The sequence below is a fragment of the Rhinatrema bivittatum genome, chromosome 6, assembly GCF_901001135.1.
Source record: "Rhinatrema bivittatum chromosome 6, aRhiBiv1.1, whole genome shotgun sequence".
NCBI lineage: Eukaryota > Metazoa > Chordata > Amphibia > Gymnophiona > Rhinatrematidae > Rhinatrema > Rhinatrema bivittatum.
In genome coordinates, this window is record NC_042620.1 from 100,991,354 (window position 1) to 101,011,611 (window position 20,258).

The window sequence follows — 20,258 nt, forward strand, 5'->3', positions numbered from 1 at the left end:
ACAAGGGTTTGAGAAACTAATGTAGAACAGGAAATCACCAAGAAAAAGCAGAATTGCTAATTTTTTTTTAATTTTCTCACAATTAAGTACTAAATTAGAAAGACAGTTAATCGTAAATGGTACCACACCCATTCCCCATTTAGAGTATATTATTGAACTATGTAACCGTATAATAATGGCACCCTATGGATAATTGAGAAACCACATATTTGTGCCTAACTGTAAACCGTTGTGATGGTGCACTACTAAACGACGGTATAGAAAAGTTTTAAATAAATACATAAAAATAAATTATGAATTGCCACAAGGAGATGAAAGTCCAGTTCCAGGTTTTTGTCTTGGGTTTAAAAGTGGGGGAGATCCCCACATGGTTGTCAGCCACAGTTAAGTGGAAACTATTAGAATTCAGTCTTTTTGCATAGAGCCTTATGTACTGATTGAGGGTAAACTCTTGACACTAAGGATTAGCCACATGCTAGCACTAAGAACCTTTTTCCTTACTGTGAGAGGTTTTAATACTTACAAGCAAGGAAGAGTCTGACAATAGAAACCCACTGATGTATAGAGAGCATTCCACCTCCTTAAAATCCTAAGACCCCAAAATTGAAATTGCTCACTTAGGGGTAGATTTTAAAAGAAGCGCGATCAGCCTACTTTTGCTTGCGCATCAGACTCAAGCAAAAGTACGCTGGATTTTAGTAGATACGCGCGGAGCCGCGCGTATCCACTAAAATCCTGGATCGGCGCGCGCAAGGCTATCGATTTTGTATAGCCTGCGCGCGCCGAGCCGCGCTGCCTCCCCCCGTTCCCTCCAAGGCCGCTCCGAAATCGGAGCGGCCTCGGAGGGAACTTTCCTTTGCCCTCCCCTCACCTTACCCTCCCTTCCCCTACCTAACCCACCCCCCCGGCCCTGTCTACACCCCCCCCTTACCTTTGTCGGGGGATTTACGCCTCCCGGAGGGAGACGTAAATCCCCGCGCGCCAGCGGGCCTGCTGCGCGCCGGGCCGCGACCTGGGGGCGGGTACGGAGGGCGCGGCCACGCCCCCGGGCCGTAGCCACGCCCCGTACCCGCCCCCAAAACGCTGCCGACACGCCCCCGCAACGCCGCGCGCTCCGGCCCCGCCCCCCGACACGCCCCCCTCCGAGAACCCCGGGACGTACGCGAGTCCCGGGGCTCTGCGCGCGCCGGGAGGCCTATGTAAAATAGGCTTCCCGGCGCGCAGGGCCCTGCTCGCGTAAATCCGCCTGGTTTTGGGCGGATTTACGCGAGCAGGGCTCTGAAAATCCGCCCCTTACTGTAGAAATCAAACGCATAGACACCTTGAGACTATGTCCCATATCACAGGTGTCAAAATCAGCAAAGCCATAGACAGCTTCTTCGCTTCAGAGTGCCTTGGTGACTAAAGGGATGCAGCCATCAAAAGAAGATAGAGCCTTGAAGCAGATAGAATCCTTGCTGGCACTGATGGCTCGGTCTGATTCTAGCCAGTGGAGTGCAATGACATAGCCAGTGCCCAGTGTGTCCCGGACCAAAATGCCAGCTTAGAATTCCTGATCAGTACTCCAGCTACTGTAGGTCTGACTGAGGAAGAGCCCATCTGGGTATCAGAGGAGGACTTTTTCCCACTACTCCAGTGCAGAGAACCCCTCTACAAACAGCAATCCAGCTATCTGAGACAGTGAGAACTTTCTTTACCCTCCTTGCTTCCTAAGGATTAGAGAGGTAGGATAGAATCACTCCTATACGATGGAACAGATTTTCCTGAAAGTGGGACCTAGGAGGGTCCCTGAGATATCCTCATAGCACGTACCATGCAGTATTTCAATTCATAAATGCCATATAGTAATTAAAAAAGTACAAATATTGTTAAATACATCTATACATTTATCTTTAAGAATAAATCATGTACCCCAGATTTTCCAATGGATTGCTGAATTTCAGCTAGGAACTCCAACTGCTGATCTGCATCTTGCAATTGTCCTTCTATTAACTGGCATCTGATAATGCCTACAATAGAGTAAAAAGCTGCGTTAAGTTTTAATATTACTTTGGTCATTAAATTAAGTAAAAAAATTAGTTTTGTTAACAAAATTACTCCTTTTACTATTGTACAAATTTGTTAACTCTTAAACCTGAAATTATAACCATTATCCATGAATAACACGATAAAAACAAATAAGTCCTAGCCAATTATTAAAAACAAAGTCAAATATTTTGTTTGGTTTACAAACTCTGTGTTCATGGATACCAGTTTTCAGCTGGGAATACCAGAGAGAGAGAGAAAGGAGCTCATTAGCTACAAGACAATAGCATTAGTATGGAAAGAGGAAGAAAAGGTAATCAGATGGCACCATCTGCTGCCTTCACTTATCAACTCATATATCCCCCAAAATCTTTTAAAATTAGTCTCCTTAAGAAGAGTTCTTTCATGAGATAAAAGTGCTACATGTTTTCCCTCACTCTCTAGAAGAGATGTCTTTTAAAAGAACTCTGTCATGTTATAAAGCTTCTTTTATAAATTGAATTCGAAACTATGAAAGGACATTGTTATTACATTGTTCAAGTATTCATCTAACATTAAGTAACGGTTAAACTAGACAATAAGTAAAATACAGTAAACAGAACATTTACTGTCTACAAGACAAACTCTGCATATCTACAAATATTTACCTACTGTATCTCTGGATGCTTAATTACATACACGTTAATGGATGACATCCCTGAAATAAAGACAATCCCTTTGACAGGTTATCAAATCAACTTAGCTATATTGTAGGGGGCAATTTTCAGAGTCCCCAGACAGTTTTCAGATCCTGCAAGCTCATGTTTAAAGGGAAACTCCCTAAGTCCTTAGGGGCGGATTTTAAATACCCTGCGCGCGTAAATCCGGCCGGATTTACGCATGCAGGGCCCTTGCGCGCCTATTTTGCATAGGCCGCCGGCGCGCGCAGAGCCCTGGGACGTGCGTAAGTCCCAGGGCTTTGTAAAAGGGGCGTTGGGGGGCGTGCCCGGAGCGACGCGGCGTTTTGGGGGCGTGTCGCGCGTGACACAGCGTTTCGGGGGCGGTGACGCGGGAGTGGTTTCGGCCCGGGGGTGTTCCGGGGGCGTGGCCGCGGCCTCCGGACCAGCCCCCCGGGACCGGAACACGGAGCGGGGCTGCCGGCTGGCGCGCGCAAAGTTAGGGGGGGGTTTAGATAGGGTCGGGGGAGGGCGAAGGAAAGTTCCCGCCAAGGCCACTCCGAAATCGGAGCGGCCTCGGAAGGAACAGGCAGCACGCGCTGAGCTCGGCGCACGCAGGTTGCACAAATGTGCACCCCCTTGCGCGCGCCGACCCCGGATTTTATAAGAGACGCGCGGCTACGTGCGTATCTTATAAAATCCAGCGTACTTTTGTTCGCGCCTGGTGCGCGAACAAACGTACGCGATCGCGCACATTTTTAAAATCTACCCCAATAATGTATCAAACTGCAAGAACATAAACAGCTGTAAAGCCTTTGCTTGTTTACAACTAAAATGGGATAACTTTCATCTTAAGAGAACTACCACTTTCTTCCTCCATGAAATATTGAAAGAGCATGCTAACCACAGACTTCACTAAGACTCAATGTGGAATGAAATGAGGAAAAAACAGAAATACTAAAGAAATAATTCTATTTAGTTTTTACTGAAGAAGTGGTTTGAGAAGGACCGCTGCTAGTTGCCAAGGGTACATATGAGAGCAGGCAGATACAACTATGTAAAACTAGAAAAACTGAAAGTGGACAAAGCCAAGGAGCCGTATGGGGTACAACCTAGGATACTAAGGAAGTTCAGAGATATTCTGGCGGTTCACTGAAGGACTTGTTCAACAAATGCAGGAGTTAGGTGTGATCCCTCAGAACCAGAGAAGAGCAGATGGGTAACAGAGAGATACAGGCCTATTAGCCTTACCTCAGTGATGGGAAAAAGGATGGAGATTCTTCTGAAAGAAGGCAGTGATCTGTCTACAATCTACAAAGTTTGTTTCCACCCCAAACTTTGGAGGGCTCGGGCTACAAATGATTTTAAATAAATAAATCCAGTGGATTGCAAGCATGTTTTTCCACAGGCAAATTTTGTCAAATGAATTTCAATGATTTCTTTGATTAGGTGACTAAAGAATTATATCAAGGGCAAGCACTGGATGTGGTTTACTTTGATTTCAGCAAAAGTTTTTGTTGGCACTGTAGACCCTTGGGCTGAGGGGGAGCTGGCACTACCTGCGGGGAGAAGCCCTGCAGGTCCCCACCATCAGCAGGTGGAGCTAGCTGAAGCAGAGGCCCAACTGGAGCTTCGCCAATAACAGCCCATGTTCCCCTCTGTTTAAGCCCTCAGGTGCCAGGACCGGCTTGTCTTAGGTGTGGGCCTCTGTGTTGATGGAGAATCGTAGCGGTGAAGATGTTGCAGGTCAGCGCAGTTGGAGCGCTGGTTTGATTTAGAATGTGGAGGAGCACAGGTTAGTGGTCCGAGTGGAGGTCCGAGGCAAGCTGAGAGTATGCAGTGTCATGGTCCAAGTTGAAGGCCAAAGACAGGTGGAGAATCTCAGAGTTGTGATCCAAGCAAAGGGTTGAAGTCAGCAGAGTTCAGTCTAAACGAGGCAAAGTCCAAGGCAGGCAGAAAATCAGCAGAGTCTGGGTCCAGAATCAAGCTCAAGCTGGGGATCTAATAGAAGAACACAGGACAGGAGGTGTGGGACCAATAGGAGATGCTGAAGGAGAGACCAAGGAGGAGGCTGAAGACTGAAGATGAAGGGTGGACCAGAACACATGGACACAGCACGCAGGAACCAGGAGCTAGGAACAGAGATGAAATCAGCAAGCAAGCACTCAGGAAACAATGAAGTGGCAACTAGCAGTACTGGAGGATAGGCGATCTGTTGCTGAGACATTGGAGGGGCGTCCAGGGAGTCCTTATATACTGCAGGACTGATGATGTCATCAAAGGGTGCCTCTCCAGGATTCCCTCCACTGGCCCTTTAAATTACACGCTGTCAGCGTGCACGCACCCTAAGGAGAATGAGGCCTGGGAAGACAGCAGAGTCAGAAGAAGACCATTCATGACGGCCTGCCACGTGGCCAGAGGGGGAGCAAAGCCAGCGCTAGTGAGAGCTGGCAGAGTGGAAGGAGAGCTGGGACTGGAGTTGTGCTTCCTCGGGGGTCGACCCCGGCGTCAGGGAGTGTCAGGGCCCGGCCTGGGCAGGAGGTGAGTGCAGCGGCTCATGGGAGGCAGCAAGCCGCCAAACACAAACAGTACCTCCACCTCTAATTCCCCCTCCCGAGGGTTTAGGTTTCTTGAGGTGTGTAGCGTGGAATTCTTTGAGAAGACTTTTGTCCAATATATTGGAGGCGGGTTCCCATGTGTTCTCCCTCTGGACCATAACCCTCCCAGGAGAAAAGCAATCCCATCTCTTGCCTAGTCAATGAATATTTAGAATCTCCTTTACCTGGTAGGTAACCTCCTCCTCCAAGGAGACCTTTTGTGCCTCTGGTGGTTTACTAGAGGACTAACTGCTTTAGAAGAGAAACATGGAAGACACTGTGGATGCCCAGAGAAGTAGGTAGTTGAAATTGATAAGACACTGGTCCCACTTGTCACAGGATTGGGAAAGGTCCAATATACCAGGAAGCGAGGTGCATAGAGGGCATCTGAAGGCGAATATGGCAGGTGCTGAGTCAGACCTTGTCTCCAGGTTTGAATTGGGGCGCAGGCCGCCAGTGTCTATCAGTGGTTTTCTTGGCCCTCTCAGTCACCTTGCACAGCACTTCTGTGGTGTGCACCCAGAGTTATTGGAGCTCTTGAGCAGTCAAATGCACCACAGGTGAAGGAATGGACAGAGAAATTGGTAAAGGAGGTCGTGGTTGCTGCCCATATACTATTTGGAAGGGCGAGGAATCTGTGGCAGTGCAAAAGTCGAAATTGTGAGAAAATTCTGCCCAAGGGAGCAGCGCTGCCCAGTCATCCTGGCGGGCATCAGTGTAGGCCCATGAGAAATTTTCAAAGTGTGGCTAGTCCATTCAGACTGACCATTGGCTTAAGGGTGATAGGCTTTTGTAAAATCCAATGAAATTTTTAATTTTTTGCACAGGGACTGCCAAATTTTAGCCGTAAATTGGGTTCCCCAGTCTGATATGATGTGCCTGGGCAATCCTTGAAGACGAAAAATATGCTGAGTGACGAGTCGGGCCAATTCTAGAGCTGAGGGAAGACCAGGAAGTGGCATGAAATGAGCCATCTTAGAGAAACGGTTGACTGATCCATATAACCATGTTGCTGTTAAAGAGGGGGAGATCCACCCCAAAGTCAGTGGATAAAATGTTAGGAAGCGCGCCCTTCAGGCCCTGTTAGGAGCGCAGAGGCACAGTCCCATGACAAGGGAAGATATGAGCCCTTGGATCACGGCGCGGCTCAGGGAGCAGCCCCAAGACACACCACGAGAAGTGAGCAGGTACGAGCACAGGTGGAGCAGGAATAAGGCTGGACTGAAGACAAGGCGAGGAATATCCGAAACAGGAACAAGGCAGGCTCAGCCCTCCACTGGACCTACACGCACCAATGAGACCCAGCAATGCAATGCTGGTCTCAAGAGTAGCCCTCCGGCCACTCGGTAGCCCTTTCGGACCCGACGCTTGGGAACGACGAGTGCGTGAGGCCAGACGGAGGCTGAAGGCAGGAACAAGACATGACAGGAACTCAGGATACTCAGGAGATTCAGACGAAGGCTTGGATACTCAGGAGACTCAAACAAGTGTTCAGATTACTCAGAAGACTCAGACAAGGATTCAGGTTGCTCAGAAGTTTCATAGAAACATAGAAATGACGGCAGAAGAAGACCAAACGGCCCATCCAGTCTGCCCAGCAAGCTTTGCACTTTTTATTTTTTTTTTCCCTCATACTTCTGTTAGTCTTGGCTCTTAGTAACCTTTTGGTTCTATTTCCCTTCCAGCCCCACCATTAATGTAGAGAGCAGTGTTGGAACTGCATCTAAGTGAATATCTAGCTTAATTAGTTAGGGGTTGTAACCGCCGCAATAAGCAAGCTACACCCATGCTTATTTGTTAACCCAGACTATGTAATTCTGTCCTTGTTGGTTGTTGTCTGTATATAGATCCACTTTTCTTCGTTCCCCCTTCCGTTGAAGCAGAGAGCTATGCTGGATATACGTGAATTATCGGACTTTCTCCCCTGCCGTTGAAGCAGAGAGCTATGCTAGATATACGTGAATTATCGGTCTTTCTCCCCTGCCGTTGAAGCAGAGAGCTAAGCTGGGTATGCGTGAAGTATCTGTCTTTCTCCCCTGCCATTGAAGCAGAGAGCTATGCTGGGTATGCGTGAAGTATCGGTCTTTCTCTCCCCTGCCGTTGAAGCAGAGAGCTATGCTGGGTATGCGTGAAGTATCGGTCTTTCTCCCCTGCCGTTGAAGCAGAGAGGTATGCGTGAAGTATCGGTCTTTCTCCCCTGCCGTTGAGGCAGAGAGCTATGCTGGGTATGCGTGAAGTATCGGTCTTTCTCCCCTGCCGTTGAAGCAGAGAGCTATGCTGGATATGTATTGAAAGTGAAGTATCAGGCTTATTTGGTTTGGGGTAGTAACCGCTGTTACAAGCAAGCTACTCTCTGCTTTTTTGTGAATGCAAATCTTTTTCCACATTTCCTCTTGCCGTTGAATCTTAGAGCATTGTTGGAGTCGCATTAACCATGTGTATGTTTATTGAATAAGGATATTATCTCCAGGCAGTAGCCATCATTCCCACGAGCCACCCACTCTTCATTCACATCCTCTAGACTTTATGGATCCACAGTGTTTATCAAGGATTCAGGAGTCGGGCAAAAATACTGGGTGAGAACTGCATCGCAGCGCGCCCTACACAGCTGCCAATGGCTGGTCGCGGACCACGCTGAACGTGAAGCAGACTCTAGGCAAAGAAGTGAACTTGAGACTGGAACATGACGAAGATTCTGTAGAGGCCTGCACTGGGACAATCCCTACACAGCTGCCTGTGGCTGGTCGCGGATCACGCTGAAGCGGAGCAGGTTCTGGCAGAGTCTTAGGCATGGACGGAAGCAGGCACAAGGAACTCCGAAGACCAGGACAGGATTCAAGACTCTGGATTCTCAGAAACAAGGCATTAAAAACAGGAGTCTTCCAGAGGCTTGCGCTGCAGACGAGAAGAAGGCCTTGTACCACGAAGTGTCCTACATAGCCCCCCATGGGCTGGTCACAGACCACAACGGTGGCACACCAGGAGAGGTGGACAGACGAGGGTCCTGGGAACTGGACGAAGAGCTGAAGATGCGATGGACAAAGTCAAGACAGGAACATCAGACATCTGGAACATGGAACATGGTACCTCAGGTCATCTGGACATCAGGACATCTGGACATCAGGACATCTGGAATATCAGGAACACAAGACAGGCAACGAGGGAGCTCCGACGAGGGACAAGACCAGGAACATCAAGGAGACGATGTTCAGGAACACGAAGAACAAGGAACAAAGATTGATCAATCCACAGGAAGACCACGGAGGACCTGGATCCAAAGAAGACCACAGACGCTGTGATGACTGGATCCGAAGGCCCTGAGGAACAGAAGCAGGACTCTTTTATAGGGCTGATCCAGGAACAGGTTGATGATGTCATCGTCAAGGGCCGCGGGGCTTTTCCTACTGCTGGCCCTTTAAATGTGCAGGAGAAGCACGCGCCCGCGCCTAAGAAGAGCTGGAAGGCTGAAGACAGTGGTGGTGTCCCAGCCGCGTGGAAGGCTGGAGGGGAAGCTGCTCCCTGCCGTGAAACAGAGGAAACAGGCAGGCACTGGCTGAGGCGGCATCCCTGCCATTCAAGGACCCCGGCAGCGGTTCCAGCCGTGAAGAAGGAAACATCGGGCGGCTCAGCCTGCCGAACAGAGCAGGAGACAACCGCGGGCTCCGGGCCACGGAGGATGGCATCGGCAGCGGCCTGCCACAAAAAAGGTAGGGGACTGCCTGCGGAGCCGCCGCAGGAAGGATCCCAACAATAAATGGGTCCAAGGTTTGCTGGGGGCTGGCAATGGCTGTAACAGCTCCCAGGGTTGTCCCAGCAAAGGTTTCTGCTGTGTGCAAGAAGGACAAGAGTCCACATAGGCTCAGATATCTTTCTGCATTTGGGGCCACTAGTAGTATTGTTGGAGCATTGCCAGAGTCCAGGCGAGTCCAGGGTGAACTGTAACGCGGGAATTGTGGGAATATTGTAACACTTTCTCTTGGAGCTTATGTGGAATGACCATCTTCCCTGATGGAACAGTCATGGTGGAGACAAGAAGGATCCAGACTGGATCAATGATGTGTCTGAGCAGTTCAGCAGTATATTGAGTTAGAAATGAGGGAAAAAAGAGTATCCGCATGAGCATTCTTAGCTGCGGATCTGTATCAGAGTTTGAATCAGGCAACGAAAAGGGACAGCGGGCCTGTTGGGCGTTCAGACGTTGGGCTTGGTGGAGGTTTTCTATTTTTTATACAATCAGTATAAATGGCTATATGGTATAGAGCTCCCTCCAACCAGTGATGCTACTACACTAGAGCCAATTTGATCGCCAGGAGTTCTCTGTCACCAATCTCATAATTGTGTTCCATGGGTGAGAATTATTTTGAGAAAAAGACACCCTTGGAGGAATGCTGGCTCAGGACAGCCCCTACATCCATGGAGGAAGCATCCACTTTGACTATGAAGGGACACATAGGATCCAGATGGTGAAGGCAGGGTTTCTGCAGAAAGGCATCCTTTAGAGCTTGAAAGGCTGCCACAACCTCTGGTGGCTAACCTCTGGTGTTAGCCCTTTTCCGAGCGAGAGCAGTGAGAGGTGCGGCGATCTTCAAGTAGTTATTAATGAAGTTTTTGTAGTAATTGAAAAAGCCCAAGAAGTTTTGCAACACTCATAACCCGCTCGGCTGTGGCCAGTCCTGGATACTCTTAAGTTTGTTGGGGTCCATGTTGAAATCTTTATTGTAGAAAATGGATCCAAGGAAGGGAAGGCTCTCTCTTTTAAATATACCTTTTTCTAGTTTTGCATCTAGCTGGTTGTTATGAAGATGGAGTACCCAGTGGACATCCCGGTGGTGTGACTGGAGGTCCTTGGAAAAGATTAGGATGTCGTCGAGGTATACTACAACACATTCAGAGAAGGTTCTGGAAGATTTATTTATTTAAGTGTTTTTATATACTGATAACCGTATGCACATCGTATTGGTTTACATAGAAGTATAATAATGACAGAGAAAATACATAGAACAATTTGGTTACATGGCAAACAAACTTTTTCATCATGTTTTGGAACACGGCCAGTGAGTTGCATAAGCCAGAGGGCATTACCAGGAACTCATAGTGGCTATCCCTTTTATTGAAGGCCATTTACCACGTCTTCATGTCGGATGCAAATTAATTTGTAAGCCCTCAAAGTCCAGTTTGGAGAAGATCTTTGGTCCCTGCAGGCAATCAAACAACTCCGAGATTAAAGGTAACAGATAGCGGTCCTTTTGGTAATTGCATTTAAACCCCAACAGTCAATGCAGAGAGAGTGAGCCGTCCTCCTTACCAACAAAGAAGAATCTGGAGCCTGTCAAGAAAGTGGAGCAATGGATAAATCCCTTGTCCAGGTTCCCTTAGATGTACTCAGACATTGCATTTGTTTCTGGAAGACATACAGGGTATACCCTTCCATGAGGTGGTTTGGCATTGGGTAACAATTTAATGGCACAATCATACTCCCTGTGAGGAAGTAGGGAGTCTGTCTTTCTCTTAGAGAAGATTTTGGAGACTCCTGCATACTGCGGAGGAAGGTCAGACAAGATGGTGGAGATCGAGAGACATGGAAGAGTCTCCACTTTTTCCAGGCACAAGATGTGGCACTTGGGAACTAAGCAGGTAAGCTGAAAGAAAGTGCAGTCAAACTGAGGAGAATGCTGGCGAAGCCATAATATTCTCAGGACCATGGGATGAAAGGCCTTGTTGATGACATGAAAAGCCAGATGCTCACTATGGAGAGAGCCGGTGCAAAGTTTTACAGGAACCGTGGTACGTGCAATTTTACCTGGTAGTGGGTCCCAATGGATGGAAAAAAGAACCAGTGGAACAGGGCATGAGACCATAGGTATCTGAAGGTGGTCAACTAGGGCCTGCATGAGGAAATTCCCTCCTGCTCCAGACCCCACTAGGACCAAGGTGGTAAAGTTCTGTTTGTACACAGAGATTGTCACCGTAAATGTTCATGGGGGAGCCAGAGAGGTACGGCCTAGGGTTAGACCCCCATAGTGCCCTAGGCCCGTGACTTTCCGGCATCTCCAGGCAGGTTGCGATTTGGTGGCCCACCCCACCATAGTAATGGCAGAGCCTAGTACGGCGGGGCCATAGGGGCTCCACAGGGATCAAACATTAATGCCCAAGTTGCATCAGCTCTTCGGAGTGGGTACTGGGGAAAGGAAGCATCACAGAGGGAGATGACGGACATTAAGGGTGGCTAGCCACAGCCATACATCTTCTGGGTGTTTGAAGCTCTTGCTAATGTTTCTGGAGGCGAATGTCATTCCGGTTACCTCATTGAAGGGTTCAAGAGATTCTAGTAGTTCCTGGACTATCAACTCGTCCTTAATGTGGGGCAATAAACCATCTAAAAAGATGGGATACAGGAAGTCCTCTCCCCAGTTGAGCTCCCTGGCCAGGTTCTTGAACTCGATGGCATAGTCGGAGAGGGACTGCACCCTCCTGGCGGAGATGTAGGAGCTCCGAGCTGGAGGCAGCCTGGCGACCAAGGTCGTCAAAGATGGTCTTAAAGGTTTTGACAAAACGCTGAAGGTCCTGCAGGATCGGGTCCCATAGGGAGGAAGCCCAAGCTAGGGCCTTGCCGTCCAGGAGAGAGAGGATGTATGTTGTCTTTACCGAATCATCCAGGAACAATGCAGACTGAAGAGCAAAGTGCATATAGCACTGGTTAATGAAACCCCCACACTGCCTTGGTTCTCCAGTGTAGAAAGATGGAGATGGCCACAGAAAGCAGAGTTGTTTACCCATAACAAGTGTTCTCCAAGGACAGCAGGATGTTACTCCTCACACATGGGTGACATTACATCAGATGGAGCCCGATGTGGAAAACTTTTGCCAAAGTTTCTAGAAACTTTGACTAGGCACACTAGGTACCTCTTCAATCTCGTAACATAGAATTATGATTAAAAAGAAAAAAAATAGAAGAAACCCAACTCCGCAGGGTGGCGGGCAAGTTTTGTGAGGACTAACATCCTGTTGTCCTCAGAGAACACCTGTTACAGGACAAGCAGGATGGTAGTCCTCATACATGGGTGAGTCCTTAGCTACAGGCTGCTCCCTAATACAAAGGGACCAACAGACTCCTAACCAGTGTTGCGTCTGAGGTGGACCCTTAGGCCAAGATGGGGTTGGAGCAACCCGTAGGTAGGGACCTACGGGTCCCCACTGTCGGCAGGTGGAGTGGGCTGATAAGTAGAGGCCACTGGAGCTTCACCTATACCAGCCCTCATTCCCCGCGGGTTGAGTCTTTGGGTGCCGGGCCGGCAGGACTTAGATGGGCCTTGAGGTGGGTTAGCAAGAGTGATTTGTTCAGCCCAGAGACAGCAGACGATAGGTGGCATAGTCCTACTCTGGACTGGGTAAGGTACTGGAACTCGGGCGCCAATGGAACTGAGGTTGGCTGAGGGCACTCGAGCTAAGGTAGCCTGGAGCCTAATAAGTCCACGTCCAAGGAGTAGGCTAGGAGAGGCGTCAATGACAGGCTTCGATCAGGGCCGGCGGCAAAGCAGAGGTCGCGGCAAGCAATGCTGAGATCTGATCACGGAGAAGTCAATAGCGAGAGTCAATCAAAACAATGATCAAGGTTTGGAGATAAGCAGTAGCATAGTCAGGCGTAGCGGAGGTCTGGGTCTGGAGATAGGCAGTAGCGTAGTCAGGCGTAGCGGAGGTCTGGGTCTGGAGATAGGCAGTAGCGTAGTCAAGCGTAGCGGAGGTCTGGGTCTGGAGATAGGCTGAAGAGTGGTCAGGCAAAACAAAGTCGATATCCGTGCAGTCAATCCAAAACATAGACAGGACAGGAACGAGGAGAACATGAACCAGGAACAATGAGGGTCAGGAACAAAGCGTAGAGACAATTCTCAGCAATGAGTTGTGAGGAGACCTGTTGCAAAGGCAACGCTATGGAGCGAAGCCTGCGCTTAAATACACTGAAGAGTTTGACGTCATCATCCTGTTGCAGGGAGACATGAACAGATCTATGTCCGGGCTCCCCCATAGGTGGAATATCCGATTCACTACCCCCTGATCCAGGGACCAATTGTGAGGTCTGAGGATTCGACTCAGCCTGTCCACTACCATATTCTCTGTTCCGGCAAGGTACATCGCCCTGAGCACCATCCTGTGGGACACAGCCCAAGACCAGATCTGGACTGCTTCCTGACATCAGAGGTACGATCCCGTGCCTCCCTGCTTGTTGACATACCACATGGCTACTTGGTTTTTGGTCTAGATCAGGACAACTTTGTTGGACAGCCGATCTCTGAAAGCCCATAACGTGTACCTGATCACCCGAAGCTCCAGGAAGTTGATTTGACAAGAATGTTCCTGAGTGGACCATAGTCCTGGGTGCCAAGCCTATCTACATGAACTCCCCACCCCAGGCTAGATGCATCTGTGGTTAGGAAGACTCCGAAAGGAAATCCCCCGTTACAGATTGGAAAGTCCCTGCCACCAGGACAAAGAGTCTTTGAGAGACGAAGTAACTCGAATACAATCCTAGAGGCTCTGAGTTGCCTGGCGCCACTGTGACCTGAGGATCTATTGGACTCTGTGCATGTGTAAGAATACCAAGGAAGTGGTTGCTGTCATGCGGCCCAACAGTCTCAACATATGCCAGACTGATACCTGCTGGCTCTGCTGCATTTCTGTCTCAATGGTTGCCAGAGTGATGGCCCTCTGATGCAGCAGAAAGGCCTTGGCTTGAGCTGTGTCTTGTAGGGCTCCGATGAAGTCCAATTGAGGTGGCGGACTAAGATGGGACTTTGGGTAGTTGAGAACGAATTATAGTGACTTCAACATCCAAATGGTCATTGACCAGGTGGACTCTGCCTGAGATGTGCTCTTGACCAGCCAATCATCTAGATATAGGAAAACATACATTCCCAGTCGGCGGAGGTGAGCCGCCACAAAGGCCAGGCATTTCATGAAGATCAGTGAGGCGAATGCAAGCACAAATGGCAACACACAGTACTGGAAGTGCTGTTTTTCCACCACAAATCAGAGATACTTCCTATGACCGGGGAAGATCTCAATATGGGTGTATGCGTCCTTTAGGTCGAGGGAGCATAGCCTTTTTGCTAATGGGGGATTAAGGTACCCAGGGAAGCCAACTTTAACTTTTCTTTTTTTAGAAACCTGTTCAAGGCCCTCAGGTCTAGGATGGGACAGAGTCCTCCTGTTTTCTTTGGAATCAGGATGTACCTGGAGTAGAGTCCCCTCCCTCTTTGCCTGGTGGTACAGGCTTGACCGCTCTGGCCGTTAAGAGGGAGGACAGCTCCACTTATAGCACCTCCTGATGCAATACCACTCCCAATATGGGCACATGGGCAATTTGGTGAGACACCCAATAGATTTGATTGGTATCCCTGGTGGACGATGGACAAAACCCACTGGTCCGAAGTTACATTCGGCCACTGGTTCACAAAGAACTGCAGGCTGCCCCCTGACCGGAGGGTATGGGCAACTGGCTTATGCTCCCTACAGCCCAGTAAAAACTCTATCCCTGGAGGTGACTGAAGAGCTGGCTGGGGCTTGGGAGCTCTCTGATGCCTGGGATGGTCACGGGAGCTCTGATGGTGTTGACGGGATTGAGGAGATGGAGGACAGTACTTTCTTTGGCGAAAGAAAGACTTCTTTGGTCCCAGTCTCAATTACCTCCTGGATGAGGAATGCTGGTGGAGAGTTGCTGGAGGGTTTCATGATGGTCCTGGAGTTGGGCCACAGCATCCTTAAACTTATCTCCGAAGAGATTCTCTCCAGTGCACCACACATCAAATCGTTTCTGTACCTCTTTTCAGAGATCCAAGGCTCGCAGCCATGCCAGGCTGCGGGAGCCAATTCCCGCTGGAGAGACCCTAGATGCCATTTTAAAAACATTGTAAGTTGCACGGACCTCGTGTTTTCCGCACTCCAAACACTTGTGCACCAGCAACATGAGGGTGTCTTGCTGCTGTTGAGACAGCTTCTCAGCCACCTCCTGCACCTGCTTCCAGATGTCCCAAAAGTATTGGCTCATGTAGAGCTGATAGATAGCAATGCAAGCAATTAGCATGGTGCCCTAGAACACCTTCCTCCCAAGACTGTCCAATGCCCTGTGGTCCTTCCAGGGGATGCTGAGGAGTGGGTCCTAGTGTGCTTGGCCCACTTGAGGGCAGATTCAACCACCACCGACTGGTGGGGCAGTTGACGCTTATTGAATCCGGAAGCCTTTTGGAAAAGGTAAACCCTGTCTGCTTTCTTATTCACGGGAGGCACTGTGAGGGGGTGTTTCCAAATCCTGAGCAGCAACTACTTAAAGATCTCATGCACTGCAACCACCATAATCTCCTTAGGAGACTCAACAAACTAAAGAACCTCAAGCATTTTGTGCCTGGTGTCTTCTTCACTCAAAAGCTTTTATGGGAAGGCCTCCGTCATCACCCTTACAAACCCTGCAAAGTTTAACTCCACAGGTGGAGACCTCCTTCGCTCCTCTGGAGAAGGGTCTGACGGAAGACCATCCAAATCCTCGGAGGACTCAGTCTGATCATCCCCCAGAGATCACAGGGACCCTCTTCCTCACTGTAAACCACAGGCATTAGGGCCCTAGGTGCTCAGCCAATGTTCAGAGGTGCAGGCACCGATGTAACTGGATGAGGGACTACAGGCCTCGGTGTCTCTGCCAGTATCAGCAGGACTTCCTTCTCAAGGGAACGAGCACCGGTGCCGCCCCGGGAACCAATGCCAGCTGGGTCGGTAAGGCACCGATGAGCTCACTGAGCTTCTCCAGAAGTGGTACGAGGACAGATGGCACCAGATTGGTGCTATCGGTGCCACAGGACCAAAGCCCTACAGCACCTGCTCCACCACTAGTAGGACCCAACACTCCAGCTCCTCTCCTCACTCATTCCTGATGGTAATACAGACTAGGAGAAAGGAGGGGTGGCCAGATCTTCCTCGGACCTATGAAGTGGATCAGCAACTGGCACCGGGACCAGTGGAGACCATTGCGTACCACAGGCATTGATGGAGGTTGAGCACTCCTCGCCATGGGGTCCTTCCGGGGGGCACTGTGGCAAAAGCCGGTACATCCCTGTGCCCGGCACTATGCATCGGCAAGGACCAGTGCCGATGCTTCTTGGTCTTCCCACAATGCTCAGCTCAGTCTTTCCTTCGTGCCGAGGTCGAGGACGATGAACCCTGCGTCCTCAGTAGAGATCAACAATGATCGGTCTCCGGTGCCCCTAACCACCGCCAATCTTCACAGAACAGACGGTCCAGCTGATGTTGATAGCATGATGTCCATCGGTACAGCTCCAATGTCCTCCAATGCCGATACCGATGGCTTGAACTTCTTTGACCCGAAGAGGTGGTCCATCTTGTCGAATTGAAGCAGACATCCCTTCGGGGTCATCTGTGCACACAAGTGGGAACTCTGGATGTCATACAATGTCCCCAGGCAGAGGATGCGAACATCATGAGGATTGGTAATCAACATGGTCCTCGGGCACTGGTGGTATCGGCAGAAACCAGAAGCGGCCATGATGGGTCAAAACAAAGCAGGAAAAAGATGGAACGATGGCGGCAGGCATCAATGGAAGATGGGCACAGAGGCGCCGCCACCATTGGGAGAACAGACTGTGAAAAGAAACTTACCCTAACACCAAAAACCCTGACAGGGGGGCAACTAAGGGGAGGCACCAAGAGGGACCTGGCAATGGACTGAAGGAAAACAATTGAGAAAAAAAACGCAAAGTCGAAGTTTTCCACAAGGCAAAAGCCAAAATGTTTTGATCTCAAACTGTGAGGCTCACTGTGCCGTGGAAAAAAAGAAAATGAAGAGGACCTCGCATGGACGTGTGGTATAAGGCAAGCTCAGTATGCCTAGTCAAAGTTTCTAGAAACTTTGACGTAAGTTTTCTGCATCAGGCTCCGTCTGATATCAACCAAGTATGAGAACTACCATCTTGCTTGTCCTCAAAGAATGGTGGATCATAGAGCTGCCACACAAGCGGTGGGTGCTGGCATAGGAGGTGTCGGGCTATCTAGGGGCACTGAAGAGTCTAGGCAGGCACTGAGATGTTCCATGGAGACTGCCAGAACCTTGAGGAAGCACTGTTGCTCCTGGATCTTCAGAGCTAAACCCGGAATGGCCTGTAGAGTAGAAGCTTCTGCCAGGACTTTCGGCATCTCCTTGTTTTTTTCCTCACGGCTTTGTTTGACCGACTTCCTTCTTGTTTTTTTGGGCTGTGGACCCTTGGGCAGAGAGGAAGTTGGCGCTACCTGCAGGGAAGAGCCCCGCAGGTCCCCATTGTCAGCAGGAGGAGCTGAGGCAGAGGCCCAACTGGAGCTTTGCCAGTACCTGCCCACGTTCCCCTTAGGTTAAGCCCTCGGGTGCCGGGGCCAGCTGGTCTTAGGGGCAGGCCTGTGTGTTGAAGGAGAATTGTAGAGGTGAAGGTGAGGCAGGCCAGCACAGTAGGAGAGCAGAGCTGGTTTAGAATGTGGAGGTGCAAAGGCCTATAGCAAGTGGAGAACCTCAGGGTAGTGTTCCGAGCAGAGGCCGAGGCAAGCTGAGAGTATGCGGCATCGTGGTCTGAGTTGAAGGCCAAAGACAGGTGGAAACTCTCAGAGTCGTGATCCAGGCGAAGGGTCGAAGGCAGGCAGAGTTCAGTCTAAACGAGGCGAGGTCCAAGGTCAGATGCAGGCGGAAGGTCAGCAGCATCAGGGCCCAGAATCAAAGTCAAGCCGGGAATCCAATAGAAGAACACAGAATAGGAGACGAAGGACCATGAGGAGATGCTGAAGACAAACAAGGGAAGACCAAGGAGGAGGCAGAAGACTAAAGTCTGAAGATGAATGGTGGTCGAGGACACAAGGAGACAGAATGCAGGAACCAGGAGCTAAGAACAGAGACAAAGACAGCAAGCAGGCACATAGGAAACAATGAAGAGATAACTAGCACTACCGGAGGGTAGTCGACCTATTGCCGAGGCACTGGAGGGGCGTCCAGGGAATCCTTATATAATGCAGGGCCTATGATGTCATCAAGGGGCGCCTCTCTAGGATTCCTGCCACTGGGCCTTTAAATTACACACTGTTGGCGCGTGTGGATCCTAAGGAGAGTGAGGCCCAGGAAGACAGCAGCATCAGAAGTCAGTAGCAACAGCACGCAGCGGCTTGCCATGCAGCCAGAGGGGGAGTTGAGCCAGCGTGAGCCGCTGGAGTGGAACGAGAGCTGGGATCAGAGTTGTGCTGCCTCAGCGGTTGACCCCGGAATCGGGGAGCGTCAGGGCCCGGCCTGGGTAGGAGGTGAGTACAGTATGGCAGCTCGCCAGAGGCCACAAGCCAACAAACGCCAACAGCTTTTGTAAAATAATACTACTAATAATAATAAAGCCCTATGAGATGAGACTAAAAGAACTTAATATGTATAACTTAGAAGAGAGGGGATGCAGGGGGAATTGATACAGACAGTTACCCTCCATTGCCTCAGGTACAAACTTAGATTGCAAGCCCTCTGGGGATAGGGAAATACCTACAGTACCTAAATGTAATCCACTTTGAAGCGCTGGAAAAAAGTGCAAAAAGCAGAATATAAATATAAATAAACAAACATTTAAATACCTTAAAGTAGCAATACATAGAAAACCAAACTGTTTCAATGGAAAGGAAACTGTAGAGCTAGGAGTCACAATATAAAGCTCCAAGGGGATAGATTCAAGAACAATGTTAGAAGGGTTTTTTGTTTTGTTTTGGTTTTTTGGGGTTCTTTTTACAGAATGCTTGGAATGCCCTCCCTGAAAAGGTGGTGATGACAAGGATAGTGATAGACTTCAAAAAGCATGGAGAAAAAGCATTGGATCCCTAGTGGCAAAAGAATTATAAAGAAGCACTGGACAACTTTAACTTAGTGACTTAGGCAGCAGTTTTGACTATATTATGCTTCCTGGAAGGCATGAGGTAACCTTTGCAGAGCAGCAGTTGTAACCCTAAAGAGGATACAACAGGACTAGAGGTTGTATTCCATGTGAGAATTTGATCTACTTTGGGTAGATGTACATAAAATCGCTGTTGGGAAGATTAGATGGGCCTTTTTGGTCTTTATCTGCTTTCATTTACTATGTTGCTATGACTGCGGATAGCTCCAGCCAAGTTAAAGTTCTATTTAGTCCTAATGTCTAGGATGAGCACAGGAAGGGGAAAACAGGCCAGGTGAATCAGAATAAGGATTCAACTGAAATGACTTTGTAATGGCAAAGGCCTCCAGTTAAAATATGGCTGCATAAAGCAAACTGATATTTGCTAAATTTATAGTTTAATATGTTTGATAAGGTACAATTTGCGATAAAGCTTGTTAGAATACTGTCATATGTACTATAACTTGCTGTTTATTAACTGATACAGATAAATGAACTATTAAAACAAAGCAGAGAATGGACAAGGCGGCAGGAGAAATGCACTGCCCACTCTTTTCTTCTGGGCTCTGACAGCTTAAGAAAGCATCTTCAAGCTAATCAGATTTACAGTGGCTTTGTGCCAGACAGCAACTGCACACTTTGTGACTGGCCATGAGAGATATCTGATATCTGTACTTCAAACAGTTCTACAAGTTAGTAGCCTGTTCAAATATCATTTCATATTGGAAAATAACAGAAGCAAAACTAAAAGAAAGGACTAGGGCCAGCCTGATAACTTATTGGCAGTGCAGAGACCTATATTCAGTTCAGATACAGTTCCTGTTCTTTAGGTCAGCAGAGGCTGGGGAGAAATCCCAGTCATCACTTAAATCTGATATCTTCCTATTTGCGTACATGTGCCAGTTCCCAGAGAATCCATGCTGCTCAGTCATAGGAGTGTTGCGAAATGGCTTGGTAGGGAATGAAAGGATAAATAGGGAAAAATGTCAGGTTAATGTGAATGGAAGCTTATGGCCTAATTGCTTCACATGAGGCAACCTTTGACTGAAATGAAAGAT

At 48.9% G+C, this 20,258-nt stretch overlaps 1 protein-coding gene across 2 annotated transcripts in view; it reads right to left on the reverse strand.

Annotated features, from left to right (window-relative positions):
* Positions 1-20,258, reverse strand: part of TTC21B (tetratricopeptide repeat domain 21B) — a 450,819-nt gene that overhangs the window by 291,358 nt on the left and 139,203 nt on the right. For both annotated transcript variants that reach the window (XM_029605659.1, XM_029605657.1), the window contains exon 10: positions 1,912-2,009. In XM_029605659.1, the coding sequence (XP_029461519.1) occupies positions 1,912-2,009 (98 nt within the window). The remainder of the gene's footprint in view (positions 1-1,911; positions 2,010-20,258) is intronic.